The 24676-nt window shown below is 34.6% G+C and overlaps 1 protein-coding gene across 2 annotated transcripts; it reads right to left on the bottom strand.

Annotated features, from left to right (window-relative positions):
• Nucleotides 1–1064: 1064 nt before the first annotated feature.
• LOC123564221 (uncharacterized) lies at nt 1065–24658 on the bottom strand. Of its 2 annotated transcripts, none has more exons than XM_045357618.2 (14): nt 22369–24658; nt 13424–13510; nt 11408–11583; nt 10837–10975; nt 10173–10223; nt 9737–9835; nt 9034–9183; nt 8639–8755; nt 7493–7636; nt 7196–7222; nt 6595–6639; nt 3529–3631; nt 3214–3299; nt 1065–2472 (listed from the first exon to the last, which is right to left on the bottom strand). In XM_045357618.2, exons 1-14 carry the CDS (start codon nt 23938–23940, stop codon nt 1711–1713), a joined length of 3558 nt encoding a protein of 1185 aa, XP_045213553.2. In that variant the 5' UTR covers nt 23941–24658; the 3' UTR covers nt 1065–1710. The 2 variants fall into 2 exon arrangements, with proteins under 2 accessions (XP_045213553.2, XP_045213554.2); XM_045357619.2 differs by lacking the exon at nt 22369–24658 and adding an exon at nt 19678–20121 and having other exon boundaries at nt 1083–2472.
• Between the last annotated feature and the right edge of the window lie 18 nt (nt 24659–24676).

Genomic DNA, 24676 nt, shown 5'->3' with positions numbered 1-24676 from the left:
CCGTCAGAACGAGGCAATGAATAGGTCGTTTTCAGATCCTATGCGTAGCGTAATATAGGAGATGTACTTTAGTCAGATTGGTTGTTACCCTTCCCTGTGTTGCTTTCAAGTATGACATATGCATCAATAATTTTTGTGTAATATATTCATAGCCTGCTTTTACTAAGATGGAAAAAAAATAAAAATCGCCTGTCAAGGTCACAGGGGCCTGAACATGGAAAACCGTTTCTGATCAATAACTTGAGAACCAATTGACACAGAATGTTGAAACTTCATACGATGATAGGAATTACAGAGTAGATGACCCTTATCGTTTCTGGGGTCACTTGAGCCAAGATCAAGGTCACAGAAGACTGAACATGGAACATAGGATGATTGGACATTCAGAGTAGATGACCCCTATTGATTTTGGGGTCACTCGATCAAAGGTCAAGGTCACAGGGCCTGAACATGGAAAACGGTTTACTTGAGAACCACTTGACCCAGAATGTTGAAACTTCATAGGATGATTGACATACTAGGTAGATGATATCATTGCAGCCAACTATCAGCATCTCTGACTTTCGATCCTATTCCCTATTGACTTCTTGCAATTACGACTATGCATTGGGGAGACATGGCCTTTTCTACAAAAGCAACTTCTAGTTTTAATATCAAATGCCCGCCCCACACCCCCTCCCCCACCCAACCCCCGTTCGAAAAAGGAGGATGGGTATATTGTAAATAATATTGTTTGATGATCGGTTTCCGGATGATAACTCAAGAACACTTGGGCCTAGGATCATGAATATTGATCGGGCGGTTTGTCATGACCAGCAGATAACCCCCATTGATTTTGAGATCAGTAGGTCAAAGGTCAAGGTCACAGTGACCCGGAACAATAGAGCTTTTTTGCCAGATAACTAGAAAATGCTTTGGTCTACGATCACATTTGACACGGAGGTCACTTATGACTGGTAATTTACCCATAATTATTGATTTGAAGTCAGTACGTCACATGTCCAGTGCACAATGACCAAATAATGTCTGTTCCTTGTGTAGTTACTGAATGAAACAAGGGGGCATTCGTGTTCTACGAGCTCTTGTTATAATTAGAATCTCCAAATATCACATAATTATCAATTAGTGCATGACCTTCGCTCACATTTACGGTTATCCCCTTGTTCCAATAAAAGCAGAGTGTTTTCCCCCTTGATTTGGTAAAAAAGGTTGAAAATGCTTATTAATCAAAAGTTATTTAACTAGAATCACCAATTTTAAGCTAACTGTTAAAGCCCATTACCAGAAGCTGTCAACCGCTGCCCACATCAGTCCTTTCAGTGCTTTGATTGTTATCGGTGTTATCACAGTTATTGTTATTATATAATTTTATTATTATTATTATCATCATTATTATTATCATCGTCATAAACATTGCCAATAAATAATAATTACATTGTTATTGGCAGCATCTTGCATTTTATGCTCTAAAATTAGTGTCTTACACGTGATCGTCAGACCAAACAGAAGCGTTATGTATATAGCGCCACATCTGACCTACATATAATGATGATGTCAGATATGTAAGACATGGATTTATTCACATATTTTTCAGCATCCACATATGTTAACACAAAAGAATTGCACACAACAATCTATTACTGCTAAAGACGAAAATGATAGCCCACATAAATCATGGAAATTATTTATACCAGCTCGAAATTTCTGTCGTTAAATGTCACCAAGAGTAATAAAATTTTCCACTGCTTCAGTTTTAGACTTTGTAGGCGAATCATACTGCAGTAAATTCCCTTCAAACTCTCTAAGCACTTGCGAAAGTTCCGTTCTAAAACTTTTTTGTGTATCAAACTTAGAATTTATAGTTGAATAATCTGGATATGGTTCAGAGATAGGACAAGCGCTTGCAGAATCGTCTGGCTGAATAAGATCTTGGAGGATTTCTGCCTCCGTACTCACAACAGGCACAAGTGGTATTCGTTTCTCAGCCCACATTCTCTCCTCCCCTGAACCCCCAATGGCACTATCTGAACTTTGTGAGCGAACCTCTGACCGTTTCTTATTTTTCACCAGGTCATTTAATCTGACTTCCAAAGCAAAGTTTTGTACCTGTGTAGATGCCTTTCGATCAGAGTTTTCTGGTCTATTCCGAAGATCACAGCGATCACAGTTTGTTTGGTGACATTGCTGTGGCGGGAAACGTGATGGAAAATGTTCTATAGATTTCGGAATTAATTTCCAATTCCCTGGGAATTCAGTTTTTCGAACTGTTCGCCTTGTTAAACTATTCCTTTTAAAATAAAATGTAGGACATTCACTGCCTGAATTGTCTGAAGTGCGCGACAGAATTTTGTTTTCACTGTCCGATGATCCACAATGGGAACGTAACCAGTGCTGAACTTTAACGACTCCTTCATCGTCTGACGTTGTCATCTCCTCTTGGTCCAGATCTTGCTCGTCGTTTATATACACATCCTGTCGTTATAAAAGTACATGTAGATGAAAAATGCCATTGTGTTTCTTGTACTCTCGTTTTTCACAATTATATGTATAAATATTGAAACCACACCAAACCTAATGGCAGAAGATAAAGCTCAGTACAGCCATTCAATGATGTCTAAAGAAATAATAACTTTATTTACGGGAGAGCCCATTTGAACAACACGTCATTCGACACCAACAAAAGTAACAAGATAATTAAAACAACATACAAACAACCAAAAATGCAAAAAAAAGCAAAGTGCAAGACCTACAAGACAAACCTAATAAGCTGAAATACGGTATTAGACAAAAGGTATTTATATGAATATAAGATTTAATGTGGTAGACAGACTTAGCAGATTTGACTGATGAGGAAGACTAGCCAAACAACATGATATCCAAACTGAATTAATTACTTACAAAATTGAACTCTGATGAACATGTGGCTCTGAATATATAGCGGACATGTAAGTATTTTTTTAGATCTATCATTTAAATTGGACGAAGACCAAGCCAGTGATGAAGTATCAAGATTGTACTAGCTAAGTTTTTATAACTATTATTTGATCAACGAAGACAAACGATACTTGATGTCGCTTGTAAAATGTGCTCTTCACGTTCGCTTGTTTATAAAGCAGTCTTACTAATACTCATTCGTTATGTTCCGAAAAAGTTCATTTATTTACTTTTTCAAACAATTTGATTACTTTCAGATTCGGATAAACTCAAACTTACCTTCCATTCAAAATAATCAGCAGCATATTTGAATTGATCGTGAATGACATCAGTATCCGGATCCAAATAACTCTGGCACCCAACGCCTTCAATACAAAATTAACACATGTACGGTAAGATTTATTTTGCAATAAAAAGTTTCAAAATCAGACAATTACTGTTATACACTTAATTAATACAGCAATATTTTTTTCTGAATAAATCTATCATTCACGTTTGGAACGGGTGAGATATTTTTCATTTGTGCTACACTTTCAAATTTATTTATTTCAAATTCACAGAAAAATTCTCCGAGAAAGAGAACTTTGATCATACTTTTCCTTTGAGTCGTGTCCACGTCACACTGTGTAGAAGCATGCTGCTGCAGCGGAGTGCGCTTCTGCAGTTCCTCATACCGGTTCCGCAACTCTATGCTCACCTGCATTGTTAAAACATTGGAAGGTATGATAATTATGGTGAAAATTATTTTCAACGAAGAAGAGCATGCTATTTTAATGGTAACCTGATATGGTTCCGTCAATGGCTACCTCGTAGCAATTTAAATTTTATGGTCTTGTCAAAATGGAAAGTTCGTGGTTTTGTCAAAACTGCTAAGACATAGTTTTAAAAATACTGTTAAGCTAACAATGGTCAAATTTATATAGGAAGAGAATGAATGCTTGCATATCTACGACACAAGTACCATATTATTCTGAGCATTTATTGTCATTGCAAATTTACTTATAAGCGAGATCGGCGCTCTTAAAATTGACAACAGGCACGAAAATAGATCCTGCACAATCAGAATAAAGGTAGAAAAAATTTAACTAAATTCAACATCAAACATGTGTTTACTGTTTACCAGACAGACAGACAGACAGACAAATACTTTATTTCATCTCAGGTACATATGTACAACATGAGGAAATACAAATATTCTGCAAAGAACAGTTATGCTTCCAATAGTGAAAATATTATAGCCAACAATGTACATTAAAGGTTGAAGCAAGATAACAGCATTTTCTTTTGTCATCTATGGGGGAACTCAAGTATGTTCAAACGATTTGCAGTTGATGTCAAGATAATTTAGATATGTGCATTTCAACTTATGGTATAATTTATATAAATAACGGGAATTCGGCAATGAGACATGCAGAGAAAAGATCACGTCTCCCTCGATCAAACATGGTTCTAGATCCAACGAGCTGTGACCCACTTTACACATAACATTGCCTCACACACGTGATTTAGTGATGACTAAGCGCTAGTAGGTTATTCCAAAAACCGGTTACTATAATTAGTGCATATATTTATAGGACACTATTTTTGGCTATTCGACACGCACATATAATTATAAGATAGGATTTTGTAAAATTGATATGTCTTTTGCATTTTAATCACATTTATGAAACAAATCTATTTTAACTAATTAAAAGAGTAGAATTTTATTCCAGATAATTTATAAAGGAAAAGTAGTTCCATTTGCGGATATATTTAGTGTATTTAATGTAATTAGTCTCTGCACGTTTTGACCCAGTAATTCAAGTGTGCTTTACTTTTTTTTTTTTTTTTAAGTAAAAGTTGTAATATTTCTTGGAATAACCTGCTTAGTAATCAAAAAAGTGCATATATAATATACATGGATTAGTTGCTGCATACAATCTGACTAAAGTACATATCCTATTACGCTACGCATAGGATCTGAGAACGACCTATTCATAGCCTCGTTCTGACAACCCTTTCGCTAGCCAACCAGGGCTTAGCTTACAACATTTTGCAAATCTACCTGTAGCTTTGACTTTTGATATTTACAATTCTTATGTCGTAATGTGTCAGATAGCCGATTAGCTCAGTCGGTAGCCCGCTTGCTTTGTAAGCGAGGGGTCGCGGGTTCGAATCCTGGAATGTACGCACATTTTCTTACTCTTTGACTTTTAGAACAAGTCGTCTGATTGGTTAAAATAAAAATAGCTATACTGGAAATCCAAAATATACAGAAGACGTATGTGAATGGGTCGTTCTCAGATCTTCGTTTAGAAGATCAAGTACTTAAGTCAGATTGTTGCTGCATAAAACATGTAAGTTGCAATAAATTATAGTACATAATGAACGCTGTTGAGACATTTTCTATGTAAGCTAATCAAAACTTACTTAAGATTATTCTTATGAAATTGCATATTCTAATTAAACTATTCTCGTTCGAGCTAGACATGAGCCGAGCAAAACAGTGCTCATTATCAACAATGTTTGCATCCTGAAGAAATGATTGTCGTTCATGGTTAAAATATGTACATTTAAGCAAATAATGCTGTTCCGAGCCTATAAGGCCGGAGTCACAGAGCCTGCAAATATTATCAAGGAAGGCTGTCCCACCCCAGCGGGCTGTTTCAATTGGAAGGCGGTGGTTACATGTTCTATACTTAAACATTCTAATAAAGTGTTCTTTTGGAAGAATTTTAAGGTACGGCTCCAATTCAATTTGCTTTTTAAAAGATGAATAGATGTTGCCTTTATTGGATAATTGAAGTTGGGCTTGCCATTGTTGTTTATATTGATCTTGAAGTATTTGCTTTACTAATTTACATGTATTTTTATTGACAATTTGGTTTTGCTGATGCCAAATATCTGGTCTACCTATGCTCTGGAGAATTTCTCTTATCTTATTAATCCATTTGAAATTTAAATCGGGACGATTCAGCATGTAGGTATATATTTTGTGTGATAACTTGTCTTCCTTGCCCAAAACTAAGCGAGACCAGAATGAAATCATCTTAGTATATACATCAATATATATGGGATATCTCCCGAATTCTCCATAAAGCATATATTTAGGGGTACTTTTACGAGAGAATGATATTCTCCTAAGAAAGCTATTTTGAACTCTTTCTAACAAATCAAGGTTTTCATAACCAAATATTTCAGATCCATATGTCAAAATTGGTGCAACTGTATGGTCGAAAAGTTTAATGGTTATGTCTGGTGGCAAATCAGCATTATTTGTTTTAGTAAAGAGGAGATAAAGGGCCTTTTCAGCCTGTTGGCTTACATGTTGTCGAGCTTTTAGAAACGATCCTGATGCAGAGAAAGTTAGTCCAAGGTAATGACACTTATCGGTTTTCTCGATAACGTTATTTCCTAATGAAAATTGAAAGCGTGCAACATTTCTGGCACCAAAAATGATAATTTTTGTTTTGTTTGGATTCACAACAAGTTTCCACTGATTACAATAATTATTAAAACAGTTAAGACAATTTTGAAAATCTACAGCGTTATTTGAAACTAAAATGGTGTCGTCTGCGTAGAGTAAGATAAGCAGTCTAAGCCAAGTTTGATCATTGAAAATATCATCTAGCTCTATACCTACGGCACCGTTTACCAGAGTATCGGGGTACATTCACTTACAGCATTTAATTGGTACTCCAGATATGACTTGTCAGCTGACAACTTCTACAATATAAAGATATATTTTCATTTAAAGGTATATTAGATCCAAAGTTCATATTCAAAAACATGAACGATTACTAAATACAGTTTATGTAAACATAAAATGAATAAGTTTATGTTTATTAACAGAAATATGCATTAGGTTTAAAATAGCACACAATGTATACATGTACAAACAAACACAGTATAAATGTGCATTGATACTAAAAACCTGGCCGAATTTTTAACAATCAACTGTTATTGCATAACATTTTAAAAATTATATGCAGACTTAATTTATATATTTAGTAAAGTCAAATACATATAACGAGGATTTTAGACATTTGAAGTAAATATTTAAAAATAAAATATTTTAGTGAAAGGCGGCCATTGGATATCTTTAATTGTGTAACTGTATATTGGTTTTACTGCAGATCATTTCCTATTTGATTAAGGTAGCCTGCATGTTTATTGAGCGTTTTCTGGTATTCAGGAAACAAACTCATATAATTTACAATTATTTATGAAAGAAAGCTTTTCTTATTGTACAGATGTAGTCGATACAAAGGAAGTTACATGCCTGTACTTGTGTCTGTAATTTCTCTATCTGAAAAAGAGAAAAGGCAAAATATGATACAGACGATAGCTAACTGCAAATTAGGAGTTACTGGTAAATGTAAAGCAACGTTAATAAATAGTAAAACAGTTAAGTTCTCGTTTATGAGTATGTGAAACAAGCACACAATTGACAAAAATGAAAGTGCTCAAAAAGTAAACTAGCAAGTAACAAAATATTAACGTATCCAGTTTTTGGTCCAAAAATAAATTTGTGCAACATATATATAAAGGTTGTTTATCTTAAAAAATAAGTACATACTATTTCTTGATTAGATGGTTCCTGTGCTCTGTGGGCTATGGTTCCCCGCTCTGACAGTATGGCGTCCACATTGATGTACTTTCTCTTCCATTCCATTAGCTCACGACGGAGATCGTCGTATTCCAAACCTGTCCCAGATGCTTTCTGAAGATAACAAACAAATATTTATAGTACAAATTCATTTCCTTATAGGCAGCTTTACCCACAGGTTTGATATGAATTTTACAAATTATTCCAATTGTAAAATTGTATGCTCTCGGGGCAGCGTCGCTCCTTCGCCTGACCGTGCATCCCTCCGGCTTTTTCTCAGAAACCACTGGCTAGAGCTCACAAAATTTTAAGAGAAAGCTTTACTACCTAGAGGTGATGCGCATACCCTTGTCACATCTTGGTCGGATTATATATTGCAGATTTATATGGCCCTTTAAGGGTAATTATCTAATACAATTTATCTGAACTACTTTAATGTAACTTATGGATTTTCAATGAAACTCCATAAGAAAAAGCTGTATCATATATTATCATATCTAAGTCCTTTGGGATCATGGAATCCATTCAATGATGTGTAATAGAGTTTCGCTTGAGCCGTTGCTAGGGGGGCGTGAGAGGTGTTGCACATTTTGTTACCTCACATGAACAGACTCAATCAAACCTATTCTGCTATTATTTTTGGGGTTGCATTCTATGCTTCCAAAGGATTCTTTTTACATATTTTATTATTTATTTATTGTAGATGTTTTTACTGAAGTATCGCCCTTTAATTTTGCTACGTATAGTATATTGTAACACCATTCATATATTGCTAGTCCAAATCATAACTCCGAGAGTGAGGTAATAATTTCATTGAATATTGCAGTCAATAAAGGAAATGCAGAGCACAATAACTATATCTCTGTCCAGACTTTACAGATTCAAGTCCCAGTTGAAACACTCCTAGATCAACCTACATTACACTTTGCATATATTCACTTAACGAAGCCCACCCCATCCCACCTCTCCACAAGCTCTCGGGGCGCGGGGTGGGACGCATCCATTCCATGTACTTGCTTATATTATGTACAGTTTGCATTTTTTTATATTATTTCGTTCGCATGAGTTTTGTATATCATACAATTTGCCTTTTTTTCTTGCAGCTTGTATACTAACCTGCAGCATATCATCTATGTCCAGTCCAGCTGTTTCCAGCTCATGTTGTAGAAATACCCGTATGTTTGTACTGGTTGATGCATCTAGTAAAGTGTTGAGAAACTTCATCGTCGATACCTAAAATAATATGTTAAAACTGGTAAAAGTTGAGATCAACGTAGTCCGCCTGTGTATTTTAATTTTAATAGTAGTAGTAACATTCTGTCAATACATCTACAACTACCTTACATTACCCTCACAAATCCGTCATTTAAAATCCTGATTTTTTACGTTCATTCCTAATCAGCGTCCATTATATCTGACACTATTTCGTTTATCTCAATTTTAATTTGCTTTATGCCATTCTTTGAATTACTACAGTGAATTGACATGTTCTCTGGGTTATTGATACCTACCTTGAATACTGTATTGTGCAGGCTGTCCATATTTATCATGTTCACAAGAGACTTGAACCTGACTGGTTCACCGATTTTGAGCTGTATGTAAGTAAAGCAGTCTAAAATTCGCGAAAACCCCTCTTCGGCAGACAAACATACTGTGAGGATCTGTAATTTAAATGCAAAAGGAACAGTCAGAATTTGCAACATGCTGACACGCATTTTTAAATCATAATGCCAAACAAATAACATGTTCAAATAAAGATGGTCAGGCAAATAGGAAGAGAAGATCCCCAATCTACATTGTAGAGGCCAAGACCGAGAGAGAGGTAGATCTTCTCCGCGAAGTTTTTACATAACGGGAACGGAATGTTTTCGTTGCGTAGAAAAAAGTTAATTGTATACATTGGGTCTAGTTCCCAACACCAGGTCTTACCGTATATTACATAGCTTTTGTTGTCGATTAAAAGAAAATGTGAAGTTTCAACAATACTAACATTTTGCATGTGCGCGATCCATGGCGAAAAGCAACGGTACTATAACGCATAATTAAAACTTGTCTGATTAAATCGACATTATATTAATATAATTTTGCCTTGAATGTTTTGTGCTAGAACAGCGGGATCGGGCACCGGTCAATCCCTTGGGACTCTGCAGATGTTACAACATAATATGCGTTATCTCGACAAACAAAACGACAAATAATAAATGTAGTACTTACTTCTATTGCAGTTCCCCGTGACTTGGTGTATGTACTAATCACAGCCATAGAGACTGTCTCCAGGCCATAGTTGATATCAAACAGTGCTTTCAGAGATTTCTGCAATAAATCATTCCATGCAAATATTAGATTCATAATTCGTTCATTATCTTTTTCTTTTTCTTAGAACCTTGGTTAAGTAAGTCTATATATATATATATATATATATATATATATATATATCGACATTGCCCATACTTATTTACAGATACGAAACTTGTTAAACTTGCTTTGTGCTTTCAAACGTTCTGTACTTGCAACTTGCTTTCTTAATATGAATGGAATTACAAACTAGTTATTAAATCAAAAAGAAAAATACCGACATTTAGCGACCACAGTTTGATTTAAAAAATTAAGATATTGCATTAAATGATATTTTTCATATGTACATTCTTACCTTGAGTCGGAGAGAATATTTGATACACAAAAGACAATCGTGCTCGTCGGTCTGTAAGGAAAATACAACTACGATATATTCTACTGTTTGGATATTTTTATTTATATCATCTAAAAGCAAAACTGTGTTATGAATAAGAGATAATCACTTAGAGAAATGTGAGATTTTTGATAAACTTTATCTACTGGATTAAATTGAGATCAACGTCTAAGTTTAACCTTAATGTCGTTTGCTAAATTATCCATTTAAATTTCATATGAAAACATCCTGGTTTATTTATTGTTTGAAGATTTATAGAAAATGAAATAATGATTTCATGCAACAAGATACCCCATTTCACAAACCAGAAATTTTACTATAGATTTACACAAAAACTTAATTCCACTTCTTGTAACGCAATTTTGTTATTAATCAGATGATATTAAAATATTTCACCCATGAAAACTGGTGCATTGAGAACCACTATATGAAAGATCGTGAGAAAATTATTTCACGCCCAACAAATTTTAAATACTGTATAAAATGGTTAATAAAATAAGGTTTTAAACATAAAAAGCAGATTGCAGTTGATTTTTAACTAGTTTTGATCAGACGATCTTAGACAAATGACAAACAAAGTAATAAAATATGACATACAAAGTTAATACAATAATAGGATATTCACCAGAGTTTTCTTGTAGTTTTTAAGTTGTGCCATGTTGGTTGAGCCGGACTGCTGGCTGCCGGTATCCTGTATGGACTTTAGTAGTTTGACAAGGAGGCCTATACCGTTACTTGTCGGTTTTATAAACTCCTCCACAAAACTATTAAAATTAATGTAGTCATGGTAAGTACATGTCATGTGAAGCATAAAACGATACCATATCTTTGTAAGTTGTGATTTGACATGTCTGAATTATTCCTACAAATTCTTTGTTTCTCAATGTTGCCATAAATCGCAAAAGGGCGATCGGCCAAAATATACCTGTAGATGTAATGTTCTCGGAGGCTTTTCCGTGTCTTTTGTGTAGCCGATATAAAAATACCATCAATCTGGGTGAAGTTCGTGATTTTAGTACGAGACCAAGGAGAGCATGGAAACATCGTCTTTGGGCCAATGGCGTCTTATAGCAATGTCTGACGCCAATGAATAAGAGAATTACTCTGCATTTATCTGAGCCTTGAAATTACTCTTGATTATGACAAAGTCAGAATTGACTTATATAACTGAACTCTAAATATAAAGAATGAATTACCTTTCGTAGGACATTTTGAGATCCAGCTTCAGTTTCCGTAACAAATATGAGATGGGATTTATACCATCTTTCCTGATGACGTCATTGCTATCCCGTGATGCAGAATTACGCCCGTTTACAAACTGGTTTAGGTATTCCGTATACTGTGTAACTGCATAGATTGGTGCACGTGTTTTCTGCAAACATTTCAAAAGTTCGTTTAATTGTAATTGTTTGTTAGCTTATTTATAGTCACCATGTATGAGGTAATGCATATGGGCGACTCCTCCAAAAAGCTGTTAGTAACTTTAGTAGCGGGATAGTGCAAGATACAGAAGACATTCTGATTCCAGAAGATTCTCAGGTTCTTTAGCGTTTCTGGTGTAAAGCACATATACATGGGAGTCTTACCCTTATGTTAGTTAATTTAGTTGGAGGAGCGGAACTCGAACTTACGGTCCTACTTTCGTAGTACAATGTTACCACTGGACCACTGCGTCCGCTCCTACATTTCAGGTGTAAAAGAAATTAACCTTTTATGCGGCTCTAATTATTAGATCAGTAGTAGTCTGTCCGGGTGTTTTGTGTGTGGGTTTGTTTGTTGTTTTTTAGGGGGAGTGGGTGGCGGGGGGGGGGGGGGGGGGTCAAGGTTTGGAGACCAATCTCAAGACTCCTGTATCTGACTGGTTGTTCCTAAACAGAAATTTGAATTTGACCAATTTCACTGCTATTCTACAACTTCTGTTTTAAAACTTGGAAACATTCTCAACGGAAGCATGACAGTATGACAAGTCACTGTTATCGTAAATTATGCACAGGTATCAAGCATTCAATTAATCTTTTAGAACGAGTATGTCATGGAGGAAATGAACACTAGGAAGCAAATATTTCTTTTTTCAAGAAAAGGTAATCATATTTCGATGACTGAAGAAAGACTATAGTGCAAAAAGCATAGACAATTAATCTAGTAACGTGTGCCCATCTACTGTCAACATTTATCGTTTTCCTGGCCGTTTACAATCAGTTTATTGTATACTAATTTATTTTAGCTCGATTGTGATGAAAGCCTTAAGCTTATTCTCTCGAGTCCGTTTCCTGGACTAACCAGTACTGGGTTTTATGAGAAGACGTGATCGTGACCCAAGATACATAACTGACATAGTGAAATAACAAAAGATGTGAAAACCAATACTAAACATCTGATAAAGACGCACAAAAATATAGTTCTAAAATATTCTCATATGTTTAACATCCTTATTACTTTACACGAGAACTTGCTGCATAAACCATCGTCTTTAACTTTATTCCAAAAAGGCAGTTTTACAGAAATTTCATTCAGCTTTTACCAAAAACTACGAACGGGTCGCTTTAATATGGGTTGCATTATGACATATTTTAGTGACAGATTATTGGCACCCACACGAGTGGAAATATCTATTGACTGTGCCAGATGTATAAAAGTGGTCCTGACGAAATGAACAGAAGGTCCTAAAATGGTTTATTGCCAAATTTGGAAATTTAAGATTCCATGGTTGGTCGCTTGAAACAAATTACTTAATATCATTTAAATTGTGTGTCAGTCAAATGACTGATGAGCCGTTTACTGCAATATAGGCTTTCAATAAGAATCGAAATTAAATAGCCATAAATTACGGCTTTTATATTCTGTTAACAGGTAGGTAATTTATGCTTAATTCATATGCTAAAAGGTAAATTAGTTCAAAACGCAAAACAATGAACACAATAGTTAAGGTATTTTGGTGAAATATAGTTTGTGTCTCCATATAGACGATGTACAAGTCTCAATAAAATTTTGTTCTGTTCTGTATATTTTTTTGTTATATTTATAATATAAATCACAATAATGCTGCTCTATATACTAATTCATGTATATTTACGATAATACGTAACTTTGCAAGTATATGTTCACAAATATAGAATTCAAGGACAAACTTAGTCCAAGACTTGACACAAAATCCTTGCACGCAATGTCGTTTCTTGGTGCCTCTTGCGTTATAAAATATGTATCGTGCATACCTCATTAAAGATTATTTGCCACTTCTCCTCCACAGACAGCAGGCGAGGGGTTCCATTTGATGTCTCCATTAGGCCCGAGTACACGTCCTGCAAAAACAGTACTGCATTGGTTAGAAACAACGCACATAAAAAATACGAATAATGAACTTTACCTTTTATAGTTTAATTCCTTCCTCCTTCGCGTCTCCGTATTATACAAGAATATAATACATTTTTTTCCCATTGTATATCTAAAATGCAACGGAATTAGTATTTGATTCGCTTAGTTAAAAGTCATAGCAACAGCTTAAGCCATGTGATGACATTTCAGCTTTATAAGAAGACAACTGGTGATTAACCGGACACTACGTTACCCGCATGGTGCACCTGAAGTCATGATATTTCGAAGTAAGAAGTAAGAAGAACTTAGTTACAACATAATCAGATAGTTTTGTATTGCACGTATGGAAACGCAGGAATGCTTATATTCCATGAAGATGCGATTTAGGTCTTACCTCGCTACTCCCATGCATGCTCATTTCACTGTAAAAATTCATATTGCAAATTCTGCTCGTGTATACAAAATGTAATATAAAATAATCCACAGTAATAAACAAATGACGGTTTTATGACGATTTATTTACAATATTGTTCACAGTTATTCGTATTTATTTGCAACGTCACGAATTCGGTGGCAGTTTTTCTTACTTAGATAAACAAATGACATTCTTCATTGTTCAATTAAATCAATATTAATTGGATTTTGATCCTTCTTTATTTTGGCACAATTCGAAATTAAAACGAACAATAATATTTCATTACATTGTCACAACGGTTGTAACCTATCCTTTACACTGTTAAGTGACCAATAGCTATTCCTCAACTGCCAACTAGTTTAAAGACTTCAGTAAATATTAATTTGAAGTATCAGGCTGCGTTAATTTGTTTGTTATCATTAGAAAATTAAAACCAAACACGACTTTTAGCAAATGCATGGATGAGGCAATGTTTACACAACAAACACGGACACCGGAATAAAGTTATCTGAAATTTCAAATTAACTCTTAAGAAGTTATGAAATCGTCCTTTCGGATCAAAAAGTCATATTTTGTTTGTATGGAAATGAAAATAGTCAGTAAATATTTGCCGCAATATTGTCCAAATATTTGGATTAAAATACTGCTTAAACAGATAGTGAATTGATAGCTAGTAGGAACTGTACTTTATTTACCGTCACAGTAAAATAAGCAAGAAGAAAATATGAGGGTGTATTTACCATTTTTATTTATAAAAAAAAATAACTTTCTATAAGCGAAAGAAAAATTTTAACAACTATTTCAGAGCACGTTAGTGTAGGTTTATTGAATGGCTTGCCCGGTAATAGTCGGATCTATTGACCCAAGGTCGTGGAGCCTAAAGCTGTGTAGCTGAGTTACAGCTGTACAAAAACGTTATGTATATAGTATTTTAAATTCTTGCTGTTTTTTTCGTCTCAATATCACATTGAAAACTAATTGAATGAAGCGATTTTCAATATATTCACGAGTTTAAGTTTTAAAATAAATATTGCTAGAAACTCTATAAATCAAATCAAAAGGTGTTTTCTCAGTTTCAAAATATTGACATATTTATATTTCAACAGGTATCTCCACTAGCATAGCTAATATCTTCTGATATCAAGTATTATCTGACTTAAATTTGAAAAAAAGTAGCCTTTAGTACATACTAGTTAAAAAGGCCACACGCTGACTAACTATGGCGTCTGTCTTTTTGTCATTTTGTGTAACTACTTCATATAAGATAGTGCATAGTGACAATTGTTTCAAAAATTCAAACGTCCATCCACCCGAACACAGCTGCATTTGTCCTTTGCAACCACTGTTACACTTGACAACGCTTGCAGAAACATTTCGTCTTCGTCTTCAAATATTTGGTCAGGAGTAAACGTTGACCACTAGAGAGATTTATCATGGTCTTACTAGTTCTCTGTAGACATGCAGAAGGTCTACATGGCATACGCCACTTCCATTTCTTTAACAGCAAGAGAGACAATGGCTACACTCAAATATTCCTTAACATAATTTGCTTTCTGATCCAGTTGCTGACCAACAGTCACGCATTCTGATCCACTTTAATTTTCCAGATTGCTGACCAGCAGTCATGCATGTTTTTTTTTCAAATTAACATTTATGATACTCGTATTCTAAGGTTTACTGTTTTACTGCGAAATAAGGCTTTACTGCAGCTTTGGGTACTTTACTAATTGCAATGTAAGATCGAAGGAAAGATCGAAAAGCAAGGTCTCTTCCATAATTACAATAGATAATCTTCCGAAATCAATGTATTTGTCCATCATTTGTCTAACAGGGGGCCCGTTCCATGACGTCTACTTAGGAAAAAGTTAGAACTTAGGAGTAAGGTTACTCATGAACATCATTTTTTAAGCAGATTTATTTTAACTATTCGGCTATTCTGAGAATCTGAGCCGAAGAAAAATGAAGTAAATATGTGACAAAATTGAATTAATGGCAGTTATATCCTATTCAATAAAAAGTCGACACTTAGGAGAAAACTTAGGACGAAATTTATGATCTTAAACAAGATCTGGATAACAACTGATTTTAATCTTAAATTAAACTATAAACTAGACACTATTTCATTTTTCTGTATCACTTTCCTAAAACTTTTTTCGGTGTAATAGGCTAAGACTGCCATAATCATTGCATTCGGAAAAAAATGTACCAGCCTAAACAATGTTCTCTTTTGCATCAATATACACATATCCCACTGGAAACCATTATCCTATTGCAAGCCTACCTAACTATAGATATAGTCAGTTAATATAGATTTGGTGCTGCAAAATTAAGAACCAAAATTAAGAACAGAAAAACGAAGCAATTTTACCGTGGAACATGTATCTGACGATGGTATAAAGAAACGACTGTACATTATCTTCTGTCTAACACTCATCATGCCAAATTTTATAACTCCTTCAGGTAAAATCCTTGTTGCACTTTTTGTACATTATCTTCTGTCTAACACTCATCATGCCAAATTTTATAATTCCTTCAGGTAAAATCCTTGTTGCACTTTTTGTAATTAAAATTTAAACAAATTTTAAATACGTCGCAATACGGAATACAGAAATGTATTTTCCTTACAAAATCAGTCTAGAGTGTATTTTTCTGTTTCGGATATTTTTTGCCGAGTTCATAATGATTTAATGTTATTTCTATGCATATGATATGATGTATTTTGTATTTATACAGGTACACAATACACACATCCATTCATAAAAGTTTTAAATGAATAAAGTAAATATCATCCACCGTGACAATTTATGTAGTTTTAATGTGCCACATCACGAAATGAACAAGTTCAAGTATATTGCTGTAATTACTGTTAACAAACGTCACAGAATTGTTCATTTGATTGACAGAAGATAACTAAATTAACAAAAAATCGACAACTTTCAGATTTAAAAGATTTAGAAGATATGAAAGGCTTTGAAAGCAAATAAAGAAAAACGAAAAACGGCATTGTTTATATAATTGTTTCACAGCACACCTTTTCCGCCACCAAAACAATAACGAAATGAAAATAACGGAATTTAGCTAAAGAGAGTAACGTCAATTGTAAATGAAACATTTTGAGCTACTAACCGTAAATACATAAGTGAAGCAATAATTAACGTGTTTCATAAGTGACGCAGACGACATTAATCGACTCAAGGTGACTTTCGGGGTCGCGAAGGGAATGCACTTCATAAAAGATATTGAAAACCAAGCAATGTTTAGACAATGACAGAAAAATTCAAATTAAAAACAAACCGTAGTATTTATCAGCTTATATGAACCATGTCGGCTTTTTCAACTACGTTCCTTGAATCAAGAGGTCAAACAACAGTCAAACATACTTAAGGTATTATATACATTTGTCCAGTCTTACGTAGATTATATTGGACTCGCACAGAAACATAATATTCCATAATTAACGTTTTTCACAAATAATGAAATGCTAACACTCAATATATGAATAGGAAACAGTTCTCTCGTGAAAGATAAGCAATAAAAAGTCTGCGATCGATGAAGGAGTCAGTTAAACACCATGATTGGTATGTAGAGCCTTCATTACGTTAACATGGTTTCTTTATTTGCGATCTCAGTTTTATGATGTTTGGTTATTATTACAAGTTCGATATCGTAGCAGTGTTCGATTTTGTAGCAGCTGATTGGATTCCTGTGGGCGGAACACGACAATTAAAGTCATTGGAATTGATATGCCAAAGAAATGCATGAAGTAGTTTGAAAACTAAAACAGCCTTATATATGTGGACGTAACGTAATTGTATACCATACAATATGTAGATGATGAAAAACGTTTAGAAACAAAAACGTTGGATGTTGGAGTAAAAACCGATCACAAAATAAAAATATGCGGCTTGTCTGAAAAGTTCTACACTATGACACCATTTGACTGTACTTTCCCAGTTTCATAAAGTCGACTTTGGCCGTGAGTGTCGGACACAGCAAATGTCATTTCTAGGATACTCTATTAAGAAAGATAGACAGAACAAGAAGAATGTGATGGTCACAGAAGGACGGGGTTTGAATTCGTTCGTTCAAAATTACTAAAATTAAGCTTTTACTCAGTTTAAACTTCTACAATATACGTAAGAAAGACCGAATATATTGACTTTAGTTCCTAATAGCATTGCATAAAAAAGAAGAAAAGATTAATGACAAATATATGATAATTCATAGTTTAAAAAAGGAATACCTTAGTAAATGTGCTAAATCCATACAACACATCAAAAGGTTTATCCTAGACTGTATTCGTTCTACCTTCGTCTCGCACCTAAACTGTTATAACAACAAAATAGGTCTATATACCGGATTCAATTAGGTGATTGATTATCTGTGGTCATCACAGTAGATCCCCCACTGACTTTCAATCGATCTCTTCCATTATAACTATAATTGACCAGTTCAGGTCCTCATGTTGTCAAAACTAATTGCAAATATTAATGAATATATATCTGAAACCCTGGGATTAGAGCCGTGCGAGAGGTCGATAGCACGTATTGTTCACTCTCAACAGTTCCATCCGGAGATGAAAACTGAGCTAGAATCAAAGGATTAAACACAAGTATTCTGACTTTCATCTCTGCTTTCATAACATTAATTATTCTACACATGTTAAGCAAATCGAATATTTCCTAACGCTAAGTTGAAATCCTGGGTCCGTGTTCATTAACATTTACTGTTTAGACAATTCAAGCTCCATTCAGATTGTTATAACATATCCATACTAATGAAAACTTTCAGATCTGTCTGTCTGTACTTGCAGAATGATTATTCATGCAAAGTTCCATTTCTCACTATGAGCTAATTTAACAATGCCCGAAAAAATAAGAAAATTTGACATCTTAAATTGCAAGTTTCATACTTAAAATGTTGACGAATAGGGGCCCTTGTTTCTCGGTGAATGCCACTAGTTAATCGGCGAGATCTGCTCAGAGATCTGATGGACATTATTTGATAAATCAGCTGGAAGATCTAGAAAAATGCACGTTTATTTAACTTTTCTTTCCGTTGAATCTTAATTTCAATATGAACATCTTGAATTCCGTTTCATTGTGACGACTTTATTAGAACACGTACTGAAGGCTTAAGAAACGTGTACAAAACTACACCATTACAGTCAGAGCACATGTAACACGATTCAGTTCCCTTTCATGTGATCCATTATGTCTTTTTTTACATTAGTACATGAAAAATTTAGTCGTCTACTATATTACAAGTACAGACTGGTAGGGACATCAGTTACGAAACATTCCGACCGTACCAGTAACATACAAATGTACATGAAAAACTTAGTGTATGGGACATGCCACGGACTGCCGTCGCTCTAGAATTTGGATGCGGTGAGAAGGGGAAAAAAATACAATGCACATGTATATAGTAGGCTAAACTGGCCTAAACTCTAGAGCGTGTCCCAAATACTTGTTGCAGCTTGTCTACTCTTTCGAAATAAAGAACTGTTCTCGTTTTTTACTTATGGTCACATTATTGATCAGTTTCTGTACATTGAAATCTGCACAAACAGTTAACACTCCAACACAGCACGGACTGTATTAAGATAAACAAAACGACATTTACTTGTCTAGCAAGACCCGTGCATGTATACGACGTTAAACGTAGATACAAGAGGTGATAGGGAAACAGAACCTAACGAAATTGTAGCATTTTTAAGTCTTTAAAAAAAGTATTTACCTTCTCCAGTTCACTGCTGATGTCGTGGATAATCAGCGACATTTTTTTTAATATCAAACAATATAATGTTTTATAAAAAAATAGTTCCACTTTTATGTAATTTTATGTGTCATTTCGGGTTAATTTAGTTTACTTCACACCGAAGCACTTAGGTCAAACTTTAAATCCGACAGGTCTCTAAAGGCATCCTGGTCTGCCAAACAATGTAGCAAACAATCCCATCAGACTCCAGGTTGTCGACGAAATTTCTCCATCTCTACAACAACGGTCATGACACTTCCATAAACTTTAACACCCATGACAGATAATAAGTCCGTGTTGAAGCAAAATGGCGCAATGAAACAAGTGCCGTGGTCAGAGCAATTAGGGCCTGGGTAGATCATTAAGACAGAACCAAACTTCTCTGAAAAGAACCTACTTGTACACATTTTAGTGTCTGTTGTCTTTGTTTTAATGATATACTTGTCAGTGATAAAAAGTTTAAATTTCATATTTTTGTAAATGATATTTCATTATCAATGCCATCTCGACCCGCCAGTAAATTACCACCTTTCAAACTATCTGTCAATCAGTTATAGCTAAATGTTTTGTCTTGCATGAGAATGTCTTTGTTTTACTTGTGAACGGCGACGTTTTTGTTTTACTTTCTATATTGTTGTGTCAAAGAATAAACTTATCTTGTCCCATTTAGCTCCGTCATTGTGAGAAAGTATGATTCCTTTTAAAGGAATACTTTAAAGACCATATAAATGGAGTTCCAAGTGAGAAGGCAGCGAACTATGTAATAACTACCGTGGATCGAAAGGTATTAAAAGAAGGGACTAGAGAGACCTTAATAGATAAAAAAGGAAAAAAAGATTCTCATGAAACGGCACATGAAAGATGATTTCAACATTCCTAAGTTGACTACCTAACCCACAATCTGACACACCAACAGTCACAATCTGATACACTAACAGTCACAAACTGACACACTAACAGTCACAATCTGATACACTAGTCACAATCTAATACACTAACAGTCACAATCTGACACACTAACAGTCACAATCTGACACACTAACAGTCACAAAACAACAAACATCAACAGAAAAATAAGCAACACGGAACAAAAAATTGTTTCAGTAAAACTTCACACTCGGGGGTATCGCCTTAAATCACTTTGACGGGTATCATCAGTCTCCCCCATCTCCTTACTAACTAAAAATACACAAGCTGATACTATTATAACAAAATTTAATAATTTATCGGCAGTTGACATTTTACCAAACGAAATATTCTAAACTTTGTGTTTACAATGATTATGATCGAGTGCACGGTTCCTTCGTTTTCCCTGTAAGGCAAAGGGGTCTAGGCCTAGGGAGTAGTTATCATTAGTATGGGAATTTTGATTATTTTAGCTCAAGGACCAAACAATAAGTCATTAAACCCAATTCACCCACATTTAAACACAGTCCACCCGTGTGCCGGACCCCTTTGCTGTAAGATTGATTGAAAATCCCTCCGCCGTTTCACTAACGCTCTTGTGGAGGCGTATATAGGCCAGAGTATGCTTATTAAAGAAAATACCACTAAAGCCAATGAAAAGGTAACTTACAAGTATTTCACGTTTGCGTTCGGTTCAAACATGTATTTATCATGTAACGAACTGACCATAGGCATATTTTCAGTTAAATAATTGACACATTTTTTCTTGCAGAATGACCATGAACCGCTGTTACAACACTTAAAATACCGTTTTATCGGACTATCTTAACTTCTTTGCACATTAAGATTTAAAGTGGTCATTGAAATCCTATATAGCTTCTTATTGTATGTTTTTCACCTAGTGTCGCCTCTAATTGAATAAGTTAAAACCAGCATGGGTCGGCATTACTTGCCTATCTTCACACACATTGTGCGAAGAGAGATACAAAATTGAAATGGTCACGAATACAAGGGTATCATCATTACAACACGTCATGTGATAGGGGTATACAGTAACCCTGTAACTGTTTAAATACATCAGTTTTGAATTCACAAGTAGCAAATTAGGCACTTATCAACCCGTGTGTGGGTACAACTTTGATCTTTATCGAGATGGTTAATGTTTTTGTTTTCATGAAGAAATTGAATTCTTTGTTTAAACTTTCTTTGATTCTTTATGTAAACAAACAACAGAAAATAAATATCAACAAAAGATATTTATGCACTATCATGGTTATTTCTTAAATAGGCTTAATGCGTATTTTTTGAAAACTGATCTCTTAGGCAGAAAAATCATTGTGATTGTGACATTTTAAATTAGTAAATTAATATGTATACATTAACGTGATTATAATCTAACAAGTGATTTCAAATTTGGGCATTGATTTACATGGTGAATTAAATCACATTCAATCCCTTCCCTTGAGACTATGTAAATGTATATTAATGTATTTGTATCACACAAACGGCAAAATAATAACAGATCTTTATTTCCTCCATAATAAAATCATGTATTGCCATACATTTAACTGGTGAATATGTCCATTATTTTGCATACTATAATATAATACATAATTCTATACGATTTTCGTGTCTTAATCGAATAAAATCTTGTTGTTTTTTCTTTTATGAAACACCTTTCAGTGAACATGCTGCCTACACATTTTAATGAAATTAACTCTTTATCATTCCTATACTCCCATACATGCAATGATAATAACTCACCTCATCAATGGCCTCGTCGTCTCTGACGGGAGAATGTCCGTGAACTATAACGTCATACAAATCCGCCATTGATACCGTCGGTTTTCTATAATCATTGTAGCATAACGGCGTTGTCAGTTCGAGCTCTATAGAATACGGGTCTTTTGTTTCTGGACAGCCAAGGTTCATACATTTTTCTTTTTCATATTCATGTTTTTCATTTGTTTCACAGACAGAAAACTTGAAATATTTGCTATTTGCCTGAATAGTTTTTGGATCGTCGAATAAACTAAGTCCATGCTGGCACTTAATATTCGCATCAAATATACCCGAGTTAACCGTCGCATCAGTCACAATAGAACTTAGCACGTCCTCGTCCCCAAAGAATTCATGAAACTTTATTTTAACGTTGTTGCATTGTTCAGTGTTGTTAAGCGTTTCAGGAGAAATGTTTTCCGAAACCTCTTCAATACGGTTTATAATGTTTTTCGTTTCAAACATATCGGAAAAGACGAGGCTGTCGACGTCATCTTCTTCATGGTATTCTGGTATGCTTAACAGTGGATTTATTTTTACCCTGTCATAACGAAAAATGTCGTTTTCGTAGTCTGTCACATCAGCACTTTCCAACGAATTTTCATTAAATATGTTAGATTCAGAATTTTTCGACGAGCGACAGACCACATCGCTCACGTCTTTAGCGCCAAACTTAGAATTTGCCGGCCCGATCACATCTTTATGTCTACTTGAGGTTTTTCGCTGTTCAAGCACTGACCCTGATACACTCACAATGTTATCTGTATCATCTAAGTATTCAGATGTATTCATAACAGTTTCTGTTTCGCTATGAGTATTTCTCAGTATTGTATCTGACGATCCAGTATTTACTGTACATTGTTCGATGGTCTCGGTTATTACCGATCGTTTGATAGCTGAGCTTCCTATTTTTTCTGGTAGATGTATATCTGCTCTGTTATGTTTTGTATTGTCATCACCTCCTGATTGTTGCGGTTCTAATTTCTGTGTTAAACCTGGTGGACTGATAAAATTTCCGTTTTGTGTACTTTCCTCTGTGTTTTCAACAGCTACTGTATGGTCAGAGTCTGATATCTGTTTCGCATCTGCTGGTCTATTAATTTCTGTGTTTTGCTTTATGTTGTCGACCGTTTTAGTCGGTTTTGATTTTGATCTCTGTATTTCATCTGCTGATTTAATTCCTATTGTGTTTTGTATATTTTGCTTTCTGTGCTTAGCTTTTTCTGAATATTTATGGTTCACATTTTGTATTGCATCTGGTGGTTTAGTATCTTCTAACGTCTGTGTATCTTGCTTTGTGCTGTAAACAGTCCCTGTGTGTCCATTTGATCTTTGTATCGCATCGGCCAGTCTTTTATCCTCAGTATCTACATTGGCACTGTCAACCATTACTGCTCTTTTAAGTGGAGACATTGGTATATCATCTAGTGGTGTACAGTATTCTCTGTTTTGCTTAATGTTGTCAGCAATATCTGAGTGCCTGTAGTTAGTTCTTCTTGAACTTGGCACAGACGTGCTATCAATAATCCTCCGTTTTGGCTTTCGACCACCATCCATGTTTTACCTTGTTCAGTTTCTCTTCTCTTTCAATGTTCTAGAATACTCAATGTATCCGAACCACGACTGACTGTCAACATTGAATAAAGTACACTTCGGAATACAAAAAAAATACATTTAAAACAGATGATAGAGTGTTTAACTTACATATTCCAACACTTTATCGACCAAGGAATTATATTTTTTAAAAATCAGTAAATATAAAATTTCTGTATGTACACAGTATTGTATCATCCCAAAGAAATGTTCGACAACTGTTTACTTTACTGTATTTACTGATGTTATCATTCAATATAATATGATACATTTAGTATTATAAATCGATGTGTTTAAAAGCTTTCCTACATTCCACCATGGGATTAAATTATTCGCTGAAGCACATAGGTACCATATTTAGCACTTCTTTGGCAAAGTATCTGTGAGAAAGCGAAACATATTTTAACCACAGTGCCGGAGTCTTTTTTTGCAAAATCACAACAAAGATTAAATGGTTAATCTTTGTCCGCCTACTTCAGTAGGTTATGGTCCTAGGGGAATTTAAATTCGTTAATCTTGTAAAAAATCTTGTTTATAAAGTGTAATTAGCCGGAATAAGGTATTATAATCGTATTAGAATGCATTGTTATTGTTGACCATTATAATTCCAACAGTTTAAAATCATGATTTTGCAAAAATGAGACATTACTGAAACCTTCCTGTAATGAAGCTTGTATGAAAAGTTGTGACAAAATTCTGG

This window comes from Mercenaria mercenaria, chromosome 2 (genome assembly GCF_021730395.1).
Source record: "Mercenaria mercenaria strain notata chromosome 2, MADL_Memer_1, whole genome shotgun sequence".
In the NCBI taxonomy this organism is placed as follows: domain Eukaryota; kingdom Metazoa; phylum Mollusca; class Bivalvia; order Venerida; family Veneridae; genus Mercenaria; species Mercenaria mercenaria.
The sequence above is the reverse complement of the archived record's forward strand: the minus strand, read 5'-3'. Positions and strand labels throughout refer to the sequence as shown.